The sequence below is a fragment of the Merops nubicus genome, unplaced genomic scaffold, assembly GCF_000691845.1.
Source record: "Merops nubicus isolate BGI_N331 unplaced genomic scaffold, ASM69184v1 scaffold21473, whole genome shotgun sequence".
NCBI lineage: Eukaryota > Metazoa > Chordata > Aves > Coraciiformes > Meropidae > Merops > Merops nubicus.
In genome coordinates, this window is record NW_008598539.1 from 77,618 (window position 1) to 90,217 (window position 12,600).

At 40.4% G+C, this 12,600-nt stretch overlaps 1 protein-coding gene across 1 annotated transcript; it reads right to left on the reverse strand.

Moving 5' to 3' along the window:
• Positions 1-1,455: 1,455 nt before the first annotated feature.
• Positions 1,456-11,798, reverse strand: LRPAP1 (low density lipoprotein receptor-related protein associated protein 1). The gene is made up of 9 exons (XM_008937091.1): positions 11,786-11,798; positions 10,615-10,736; positions 7,799-7,943; positions 7,284-7,408; positions 5,837-5,957; positions 4,745-4,903; positions 4,135-4,217; positions 2,083-2,259; positions 1,456-1,771 (listed from the first exon to the last, which is right to left on the reverse strand). Exons 1-9 carry the CDS (start codon positions 11,796-11,798, stop codon positions 1,706-1,708), a joined length of 1,011 nt encoding a protein of 336 aa, XP_008935339.1. The 3' UTR covers positions 1,456-1,705.
• Between the last annotated feature and the right edge of the window lie 802 nt (positions 11,799-12,600).

Consider the following 12,600-nt stretch of genomic DNA (forward strand, 5'->3'; position numbering starts at 1 on the left):
ACAGTGCAGAATACTGTTCTGCTTTCACCTTGAGAAAATGAAAAAAAATGATGAAGATAAAACCTGGGAGACAATGCAGCTATTGTTCTTTTAAAGAAGGCTGAAAAGTGAGTTTTGAGAAGAAAAGGTATGGAGCATCTAGGAAAAAAAACCAAACCTGTTTTCTCATAAATGGGTTTTAGCTGTTTTTGGGTTTACTTATTTCAGCTTACCAACCACTAAACTAAATAGATATAACACCATAAACTACAGGAATGGAACTATTGCTAAGGTGACTGCTAATAATAATGGCAGCCTGTGTTTCTCTGGAATAGAAATGTTAATTTACATTAAAATTAAGAAGCAGGGGAAAAAAAAAGCTTACTGCTTCAAAGTAAGCTATTCAAAATGTTAAAGCAAGACTGCTGCCAGTTTTGGTTCAGACGACTTGCACCTCATGAAACAGTCTTTTGTGTAGGATCACTCTGCCTTTAAGCCAGGCAGGGTGGGCCCAGGAGGCGGGTGAACAGTACCTCTGGTGGCCGATTTGGAGGGCGGGGACCTCTCTGGGACTCCTCCCGGCACAGGGCCGGCAGCGAGGCGCGCAGACAGCTCCCCCGAGCAGCTCGCCGCAGCCCTGCGGTCCTGCACCCACAGCACACCTCTGCCTCAACCTTGCTCCTGGCACAGCCTCATGAGAAACAGCCCTTAGAAATAAAGGGGCACCATTACTATTATTAAAAATTTCAGCCCAGGCAGCTCAGTTCTAAGTTTAGCAAAGTTCTGATGCACGACAGGACAATCTGGTCTCGAAAGGGTAAGAGACAATAATCTTTATGGAGACTGGTGGAACAGAAGCTCAGACAGAAGCTGCTTTAGAGGCTTGCCTGTTTAGAACACAGAAACACATTCTTGTGGTGCAAAACTATCCCCCCTGTCTTAAAAGCTCCTATGTGAGGGAACTTTAGTTTAGAGAAATAAGCGCATGCTCAAAAGATAGGTCTGGTTACTTCTCACAAAATGAAAGAAAAAAGAAAGCCTTGCCAGTATCATTTTGATTTTTTTTTAATGACTAAGTGTAACAAAACCAAGCAACCATGAACAAAAGAATTGTACACACACATTCAGTAACTTCAGATGTTAGTCTATAACTACATTGTTGACCTAATACTTGTTTTTTTGACTTGTTGTCAACTGAACTGACCTAATACTTGTTCCCTCCTTACTCTCCCTCTGCCTCCCACATGAAAGATACATACACAGTGCAGCTCTGAGCCACTGCTCAAAGTCAGTAGAAATATTTTTGTTACCCCAGCCACTGAAAGGAAAGCTTTCTGGCTTCTGTTTCAGCTTCCTGTGCCTCGGTGTTTGCCCCCATTGACCAGAATACCTTTCCTGACTATCAGATTAGTGTTTTTTTTTTTAGTAGCAGGAACTCTGAGATTTTACATATTTTTCCTTTTGACATGACTGCTCATTTCAAAGGCTGTTACTTGATTCAGATGTAAGATTTATATGATCCCAGATGTGCAATTTAAGTTTATAATCTAATAATTTAATTTGATAGTGCAGATAGAAAACCGGAAATTAAGTGAAGCCAAAAATATTTTCTTACAGGACAACCCTGTTCAATCCTTACTGTTTCAGGACACCTTGGTACATCCTGTTCAAAAAACCCACATTATCTGTTTTGTGTTAATACACTGATCCCATGAAGAACAAATTTTTATAATTCATTGTGTTGAAGACCTTGAGAGATTCTACTGGACAAGTCTTGCAAGTGCTTCTTTACCTAGCAGGAAAACAAACCACATCAAACAAATTTTAGTAAGACAATGAATTATCAAGGTCATATATTCAGATTTTGCTGTTAGTATATGTGACAACACGATGAGCAGAGACCAGGGAGATTTCAGGCACTTTATAATTAGGTTTCTAAAAATCAGTTAGGTGTATATTATACTGGCATGGAGCACAGGTGTGCCTGAAACTCCCTGTCTGGAAGACATTCATATCACATGAAAAATCAGCACGGGATAATCTACATACCCTTTGCTACTGAGGTAAACTTTCAACATATACATCCACTGGATTTATACAGACCTTATATCCCAGGTCTTTTGTCTTTTCTTCCAGCATGGCATATTTCTCTTTGTTTCTGTTCAGATGGTCCTTATCTCCAGTTCCCTCTATGTGTTTCAGTTTCTGGTGTGAAATCTCTAATTGTTTCTGATAATGATGGTGTTTTTCAATTTTTGCTTCAAAGTGTTTCAGCTCCTCCTGAGACAAGAAATACAGACAACTTCACAGGGTTTTTCATCTACCTCTCTCTTTTCTTGCCAAGACACCCCTAATGCTATTTTACTAAGTCAAGCACTGAAAGTTTTTTTTAATTCCTTGCTTCTTAAGGACGTCTGTACAATACATTGTCCTCATCACCTAGACACCCAATTTTGAAGGCAGGTGCTGAAAATGTCCCACTGCAGAGTCCCGAAAAGGGGACTGCTGGCAGCTGGGGAGGTGCTAGGTGACAGCAGTGAATGCCACATAAAAGTTTATGTCAGAGTAGTGGCCTGGGTGGAGGGAGGAGGAGAGTTTTCAAGAAAACCCTCTTTTCAGAACCAGGTCTTGGACTTGCCATTTGCTGCTCAGACTTACACATTTTCTGGGTTTGTAGTCTGCTATGATGAATCTGAGATAGGATGAGTTAACAAACTAACAAAAAGCCCTCTTCGTTTGCCCCAAAGACTGGCCAGACTAACTGTGGTGTTCAGGGAGATATCAGAGATGGTCCTAAGATAAATTGGTATGCTGCAAGTGGGACCAAAGCATGAGTAATATCTCTACCCACCCAAGCATGCTCGTTTTGCTACTTCAGGGCAGTATATTCACTTTATCTGTATCTTAGGATACATATATGAACAGTTCAAACTGTTATACCACCTGTGGCAGAAGTTCTACACATTACATCCAGAAAAACTCAAGACAAACCTTACAATGAAATCCCTGTTTGACAGAGACCACTTAATTTTGGTTACTGGCGTGTTTCTGTCCTTGGGGGTGACAAAATTCCTCCCATTTCAAGACAATTAAAAAAAAAAAAATAAACCCATCACCGTAATAGATCTTCTTCATTTTTTAAAGCAAAGAAATTTTGTTTTCAACACTTCTGACAAGAAGATAGTTTCCTTTTGCTGTCCAGTCTGTTTTACATACTATTTTCAGGACATCAGTTTGGGGTTTTATTGCTCTGATAGGTCATCTTAGCTGCTCCTCTCAGATGCTATACCAGCAGAGCAGTAGCACTTGCATCTTTCAGCATGAAACCCTTATGAAGGTTGGTACTGTTGCCAGTCAGGAGGAGACACAACTTCAGCTGAATTCAGCTCAAGCAAGGCTGAATGGCATCAGCACGTGCTTTCATGGACTTTTTTAATAGGCACTGTGATTCTTATTGTCTTTCTTTTCCTAGGATGTCCCAACATTCACAGTAACAAGACAGGTCTGTTCTGGTGAAGAGGATCTGGGAAGTCCTGAAGAGTTACTTCTCCAAAGTATGATCAATCAAAATCTGTTCTGATAAACCAGCAGAGTCAGATGAAAAAAACCTACATCTTCTCAATGCAATTTGAATTAAATAAAACCAGTATCAACTGCACAGGGATGAATTTCTGTAATATTTCCTGGAAAAGCAGTCTTCAGCATGGTACTTTTGGGGCAGTTCAACCCAGGTAAAACATGGCAAGTTAGCAGTGCAGGAGGTGGGCATGAGAGGGAAGTTGTTGGGTATATAGAGTGCACTGCTTCCTGAAGAAGTAATTACATTAAACATGGGTAAGAGAGGGAAATGTGGTGCACTGGAAATAAGCAAAGCCTGACCTTAAGATTTAAAATACACAACACTTAGTCTGACAGGGTTAGAACTGTCATTTTGCTGATTGTAGCAGAACCATGCATATCACCAATTACGTACATGTTTACATATTTGACATACTAAGCGAGAAGCCTGACTCTCTTATGGTGTCTGAAGAGTAATACAGAAATGGAGAAATATTGAGAGACTCAGAAATACTCAGAAGTGGAGAATACTCAGAGAGACAGTGTTTATGTGGGAAAATATCTTTTCATAACAGATCTATCTGGAAGTCTACTTACCCGAAAAGATTCAAGTTCTTTCTCAGTGAAATTGGCTGATTTTGCCATGTCCCATAAATCAATCACTCTTGGCTCTTCGAATTCTAAACAAACACATACCACTGGGTGAAAATCTGGACACACTGCTTTTAAGTCCAGCTTGTACGGAAGGTGAGCATGCATTCTCACATACATACATACAGGTACATTAAGCACTGCATGACTAATAGGCCTATTTAGCTCAAAAGGGAGAAAAATTGAAGCACTTAACTTAAAACTATAGTACTGCTTTAGAAAGTATTTAAAACAAAACAAAACAAAAAACTAGGAATTGAGTAACAGCCTTGCTTGACCTTCATCTTGTCTCACCTGCCCTCCTGGGGCTGAAGGTGCAGTATCCCCTGTCACATGGGCATGGAAGACAGAACCATCCTCTTTACAGGTTGTCCCTATCCTTTCATCCAGGCTTCTAGTGTTGGCTTCCAAACAGAACAAGCTGCACCTCTCCAGCTCTTTGTGGTCACACAACGTACTGTGAGACTGTGACTAGACCTTATTACTTGACCACCAATTTTCCATTTTTTAAAAATTAAATGAATCCCAAACAAGCATAAGCCCCACTGCATCATACCACTGGTTGTGTCATATCCCTGGTGACTGACTTTACGCAAACGCTCGAACCCCTGATTGATGCTTCTCAGCTTCTCTTTGAGTTCTCTGTGTTTGTTGTGCAAGATTTCCTCTTTCACCAGGTTCTCTTCAGATGGGTTGATAACGTTTTTGTGGATATCTGTTGAAAAAGAAAAGCATTATGGATGGTGGCTCAAAGCCTGAGAGATGAAAAGCTCCACATGTCCCCCAAATCTCAGGCAAATAGAAGATGATTCTTAGCATTTGAGCTGAGGGTAAATAAAGCATCAACCTCACTTTACGAAGCCATAATTACTTTTGTGGGTTAATATTAAGGTCAATGCCCCTCTGTACTCTGGGGGGTGATATTACAGACATGCCTTTTAACTCCTGCTGGCTAACAGCCATGGTCTTAATAAGGAAAAGTTCTTATTTTCCTAGGTTAGCCATATCCCACAGAAATGGGATAGGGATGGTTGATGAGTCCTGTGCCCTCTTCCCTGGGCATTTCATGATTCAATCAGGAGATCTGATACTGAAATGACTTCCAGCAGCTTCCAGCTTCAACTCTGCAATGCAAACATCAAACTGCCTATAAGCCTTAGAATACTTTGGCTCTAACAATTTTAGCTGGATTAGTATAGCACACTGGATTCAGCTCCTCGATGCTTTAAACACCTCAGGCTCAGTGCCTGAGGTATTCAAGGATATCCTCTTGGGCTCCCAGCTGCTGAGATAAACCACACGTGTCTGCAGACCTTAGCACCACGTTCTGCAGCAGTGGATCTACGCTTGCTGCATAATTTCCAGTAGATGACTATGGCCACTCTGGTTAATCTGATTGCATCTTCTCTGCTTCAAATGCAGGCAGAATCAGAAAACTGAAATGGCAACATTTGCAATAGCTGGCAAGATTTTTGGCAGCTAATGCAGAAATAAACCCAGCAAGTATCTGGAAATGTCAGCACCTGCAAACAGTTCTGACAGAAATGTCAGATTTCAGGAGTTTCAAAGGAACTTGGAAACAATGGAGGCAACGGGCAGAGAAGAAGAGTTGTACTGATCTCACAACGTCAGAGAAATGCTCAGGCACCTTCTGTTCTGCTCACGGTCTCCAGCAGAATATTATATTCATGAATCTTTTCTTTGTGATGCTTAAATTCTCTCCAAAGTTTATCCAACTCCTCATCAGAGAACTTCCCAGAGGTCTTGGCCTGAAAGAAACATGAGTACATTACACTTTCCAGGCCAAGTGCTTTTAAGTGCACTCAACTGCCAAAACTACTTGTCACTTCCCTTCACATTTAGAAAATTACTAACTCCAGATTTTCCTTAAAATCTTTTATTTTAAATCCCTTTATACTAGTATGAGGTCAGGATTTAGACATTGATGGATATGGTGGCTTTAATCATGTCAAAAGTTTGCTTCAGACTTATAAAGCTAGACTTGCTATGGACTGCCCAGTGAAAAGTGTCTGTCATTTCTATTCCATGGGAAACAGTTTAATATGGAAATAAGAGCATGGAACTCCATGTGCAACTGTAAGGGGACTTCAATCTTACTCTACTGGCAAGTGAAGATTTTATCAGTGCTGTGCTTTTGCTCTGCAGTGATTTGCTCCTCACCGGATCTTTTCAGCAGTTAGGGAAGTACTGGCCAAACAGCTGGAGCACTAGCCACAAATCTGGTGACTCATTTGCTGCAATGCATGATCAAAAGTGAGTATTTTTGATACTTATTCAGCCCCAACCCTTTTTTGGCTTAGAGAATACTTCTATCTAAAGCACTTTACTGTTCCCCAAAGCACATGACATCATGTCCCTTTACCAGAACTGTATCTAGTTACAGTAGCATTTTAAAACCCCCAAATTTTTTACTCTGGTTTACTACCACTGCACTGGATTGTTGTAAGAATTCTTTGCTTTACCTGAATACCTGTTTCTTAGAACTTGAATTCTTAAATTGTTGATGATTATGACTTAGCCAGTTTTAACTGCCCAGACTGACAGTACATTTTCTTGGGTTTATGCTTAATTAATTTCACTTGAATACCAGGTTGGGAAAGTCCTTATTTAACACCCCCCCACTATACATTTCCCTTTTAAACTGTCTATGAAATGGTTCTATTTTAAATGCATCTGTTTAAAAAAAAAGCCCACAAACAACAATAAGACAAACAGGAAAAACACCACAGGTATACTGCCACATAGTGCAATGTTCACACAAAGGGAAATCATGAGTTTGGTGAAATTTGAGGAAAAACTGTTTGTCCTCAGTGGACCCAGGTTCTTATCCTCCATGCACTAACGTGGGTGTTTGCTTTGGCAAAGAGAACATGCCACACAAGGTGTGACTTGGATGCAAGTGGGATGCCCTCAGGGCACAAAGATATGAGCCTCAGAGCACAGCAGCTTGGCCAGTAGTTAAAAGCAGAGTAGTAAAGCTACCCCATACCAGGCCTGGAGACTCTCAGAAGACACAGACAATAGTTCAGTGGAGAAGCACTGATTTCCTGCGCTCCAGTTCCCGGAAAACTCACCTTGCTCCATAGTTTTTCCAGTCTTGGATCATCTAGTGTATCACTTTCTGTACCGTCTTTAATGTAGTTGGTATCAACTAGTTGAGAGTCCTTCCTTCCATTCATTCCATATTTAGTCATAATGACTGCAAGGAAATAAAAGAAACAGAAACATTAGATCAAGCTGGATGCAGGAAAGATGAGACTGGCTACCTCCTTGACTTGGAGAGCTGGATTTTGCAGCTCACAGTGCAAAAGCTGATGGTTTAAAGACACGGAGGTGCCAGGTTTAATGTCCTCTTCTGAAAACATCAGGAGCAAAGGAATCTGTTAGCCTCCTGCAGCCCTCTACTGACCTCCAAAGAACTTATGTGCTCAGTGTCTGGAAAGACAACCTGTTATTTAATGGTTCAAATACAAACACAGGCATCCAACTACACCTGTGTCTGATGAAAAGATTCAACTCCTTCTGCAAAGATAATCGCTTACCACTCAAGCTGCATCTCAGTTTGGCTTCTTTCAAAGATACACCTTACCGTTTAAGTTGCGTCTGAGTTTGGCTTCTTTCTCTCCGTCCTCATCTAGCCCTTCAGCCTTCAGTTTTTTCCAGCTTAGCTCATCCTTTTCTTGTATTTTTAGATCACTGTGCAACTCCGCCAGTTTCACCGCAGAGAGATGAAGCTGACAGGAACAGAGAAAAGGTTTGTGTTCAGTTACGTGGAGTCACCTTGTGCTGCAGTGCTACCTCAGAAGCCAGAACAGATGCATAGCTGGTATAGCACCTAGTTTTTTTTCTTTTCTTTACTCTAATGCTATGTATCCATCTGAATTTGAGGCCTTAAGGCATGAGCTGCTGCGTACAGAACATCTCCTGCCTATGAACATAGCAATGCCCCCTGCATTCTAGTGTCAGCAGAGTGACCAGGTAGCCTCCTCGCTCAGCTCTTCAGGCATTTGGACAACAGCAAAAATACTTAAGATTTAAAAATTTGTTTCTTTGTTTGACGTTCCTTCAAGTAATATTTAAATGGGATTTCTCCCTCACTTTTAACAGGGCCACCTTCTGAAAATGATTCTAGCTTAATATCTGGTACCAATAATGAAGACTGTAAAAAAATTAATCGATTATATCAGTTCAGTTTCACTTATTCACAACAGGCAGTAATGACCAAATTTCTCAAACAACATGTCACTGCCACCACATGTGCTTTCTTGTGGCACCCATTGTAACCATATGGTTATAGAGAATTTATAAACTTTATTTGTTAGTATGGTTTTGCAAACTACCAGGACACTGAGGATGGCCTTGCAGGTCAAAAAGACATGTCATAAGCAATTTTTACTATGATTAAAGTACAAAATTTTCTGAATTCTCAACATGGTTTAGGTGCATCAAAACCATACAAAAGCTAGAGGTATTCCCATCCCACAAAACATAACAAAAAGTTAAGGTACTGAGGCTGAAGCTATGAAAAAAAAAAATAAAAAATTTAAATGAGTGATAGGTCAGCTTGAAATTTTGTGGAATATAGAGAAAAAAGGAACAGAGACAATGACTAATATGCAGCTGGCTAAGCAGCACTGCTGTGTAGTTGAGCAACTTCCGAACTTCCACATTTTAGACACTTTATTTATTCAGTTTGAAACAAAGAAATGTGATAAATCATATTAATGCTTCAGAAATTCTTTATGTGCCTGTATATTAATAACGAGGTGAGGTAAGGAGAAGCCCAGAGAGAGGAGGAGATCAAAACCCATGAACAATGGGACTCCCAATGGAGTTTGGCCTGAGCTCTCCGAATCCTTCTCCATCCCACCACTGAGCAGCCAGCTCCTAGGAGCCCAGATCCAGCTCTGAACCACCTGGGTTCATCTCTCCTAGGACAAGCTCATTTACTGGTGGTGATGTTCTTCTTGTCATTAAAATCAGATTACAGATTATAAAAAATTTATTTTTCAGTGAGGAACCAATACGTTTAATAAACAAAGCCTCAGAACTCAGTATTATTTTTAAAAATCAGAATGATACTGAGAAGATTCAGCTGTTCATTTGAGTGTCAGCAGGTTATTTGAGAGTAACTAGGAAAAAAGTAATTATTTTGGGCTAATGAACTAAAATCCTATTGTCAGGAATTCAGGACATTATTATATATTATATTATTATTATAATATGCACATTGTTTCTGCTTTGAGCTTAGGCTGTCCCATTCATCAGTCTTGTGCTACTGAATATAATTATTTTAATTTTTAAACTAAGTTTGTTTCAGTAAACCAAATTTATGATACACGAAAAAAAAAATACTAAAATCTGGAGAATCACAGGTAAATGCAAAACTTAGAGAACACATTAAAACTTCTGATCTCTCTAATACTAAAGCAAAGGAGCATCCTTTTTGTCTTCTTTATAAGTTGCTTTTGGGGAACTTCTTGATGAAAGCTAAGCACTTAGAAGGAACCACTTTACTTATGATTTTTAGTATGTGCTGAAGTAAAAAAAAAACAAACATAATCACATACTTATTTGCTTTTCCAGAGCAAGATGACAGCAAGACTCTCACTGATGTAGTCAGGCTGAGCAAATCCAAGAAAAAAATCACCAGCAATAACTTAGGACATACTAGTGTATTAAAGATAACACAATCTACCCCAAATGCAGTTTAGAGTAGATACTCTCTGCAGTTAGTGCAATCTCCTAAACACGTTTTTGTGTTTTCTAGAAGTTCCAAAGAAGAGTATCAGAACTTCTACACAAAGTTTGCAGACATCTCATCATGAATCAAACATTTTAAACTCTTCATGAAAACTAAAGAACTATATTAGGCTCTTTGTTTCTTAAGGGAGAAAAAAAAAGGTATTTATTCAAATTTCTTCCAATTCCAATAATATTTTTCTGATTTCTTTATAAATTAGAATGAAAGTCAAGTAATTGTCCTTTTAAAGATTATAAATCTTCTGAAACTTGTTGGAAGTCCCTTGCCTGTCCTATTTATATAACACAAAAGTGAATACATAGGCTAACTTAAAGCGTATGGTTCAAGAACTGTGTCCTTCAAGATCACCTCATGTAGGAGCCTGAGTGACACCAGGTAAAAAATGTGGACAGGGAAGACTCCACATCACTTTACTAGTATCAGTCAAACGTTGGACTAACTAGCTAGAGGCAAAGGTGAAAATCTAAGTTTAATGATTAAATAACACAGCACCAAGTTCATTATGTCCATTCCTTATTCCTCATGCTGCCTGGACATTAACATCTAAGACAAGTATGTGGCAATCCTGGGAACATGGACTGGGAATATGTGAAATTTACACTAATTAAGCCATTTTCTGTTTCCCTGGCTCTTATCATTACCTGAAACATCGTCACCTCCACCCTCGCTTTGTAGAGCAAAGGGTTCTTTACTACAAACTTTTTAGGTCTAACATGCCCTGGATTCCGGAGCTCATTGCTGCTTTGGGATGGCCAGGAATTCCCTAATAATAAGTGATGCTACAACTATACCAACAGCAACAACCACAGCACAATGGATTGTTGGATACTAGCTAGGCCAAACCTTGTGAAACCTACGTAAGTAACTACAGAGTAAGAAGCCGACTAAGAAGAGCTCTTGTATTAAAATCACCGTTAGATGTTTTTAAATAAAACATACACCTATGAAAAGTGATGCTGCTGGAGAAAGACCAAAACCTCCCTCAGGGAAACAGGAAGAAATTCTGGCTTCTCAGCTCCTGGTTCTCAGTAACGTTTTGGAGTTTTCTGAAGGGCTCCTCACCCAGTTGTGTGTTGCAACATTGCATTGCAATATCTATCTTTTATGTCAAAACAAAGGAGTTCCTTATTCTCAGTACTATCTCCCCGACTACCAAAATGAAGGAAAGAGAGTTCAGCATTGGCACACACACAAATATTTCAAAGCAAGTCTAACACACAGGCATACTTGTCCTCTGATTTCAGACCTTGCCCAGATGTACTGAAAAATCACTTCCTAAAACACAGGCTGAGTATCAATTGTACTCAAAAGTGAAATTTAGATGGTAGCAAATTTTGTTCAAGTAGGTGCTACAAAAATCTGGATCATACACATAGAATTTACTAATGCTTAGTTCTTGACTCTGACAGAATTAATGTCATCTTACATTTTAGCATCTTAATGTAGATGGAAAGCATCTCAAATTTGAATTCCAGAAGACTCAGTATGACAATAAATAGACTGTAATTGGGAAAATTACTGTAGTTTATTTCTAGTCTCTATGTTGTTTCTTCTTCAGCTGTCAGTTCACAGCTGGAGTTTCATTATCACATATCGCTCTAGCCCCATCCCACCCTTCTGCTGAGGGGAGTATTTTGGTACCTTCTTCTGGTACATTGTGAAGCTGCATTATGGCAGGGGTTCCATTTTTTTTACTAAACCCAGGGATTATCCTGCCTCTCATTCAATAGCTCAGGCTGGGCAATGTCTCTCTAGGATACAGGAAAAACAGAACGAATATTAACTATATTCCTTTGCTTGAAAGGACTGTACCTTTACCAGCCATGACCCTAACTTTGCTGCTCCACAATACTCTGGAGATGAATATGGGTGTACGGTTCACTCCTCCCTTCCTGTTGTGAGCTGTTCTGCTTAGCTGTAACCAAATACTTCCACTGTAATTAAATATTTTCTATTGTATTTTCACTTCAATTAAATATTTTTTTGTTAGCTTGGAGTGAGAGAAACTCAAGTATCACTGCCAAAACTAATGCCCTCATCTGGGAATGGCAATACTTACTTGCTGGCCCCTACACATGTGACTACATCACTTGGTATAAATGGAAGTGACATTAAGCACCAAGGTGGAGGGCTTTTTACCCTCCTGTGCAGTGAACTCTCGTCTTGTGCAAAGTAAGAACTATACCCACTGCCTTCAGACAGATGAGAGCATTGTGTCCCTTAACAAAAGGGCTGAAGTATTCAAGTAGTGAGTGCAGGAGACAGTCTCAGATCCTCCATGGTACCAGAGCGCTTCACTCTCTTCCACTAGGCATAGGTTTAACTGCTGGATTTAAACACGGGAAGCTCCACGCTACCCATAGCACAGACACCTACTGCAGGAGGGCGGAGGAGAGGATACCTCCTGAGAGAAGCACCTGCACAGCACCGCTGCCGCCAGCCGCCTGGGACAGCCCCCAGCCGCCGGGGACAGCCCCCAGGGTCTTGCTCTGAGCTGCCGGTCAGGAGCACCGAGGCCTGAAAACCAAACATCAGGCACAGCAGCCCGGAGGCCCAGCACCAAGACGGGGCCTGTGGCGGCGACGCGGGGCCGGACAGCCTCGGCTTCTCCTCGCACACCGCTCCTG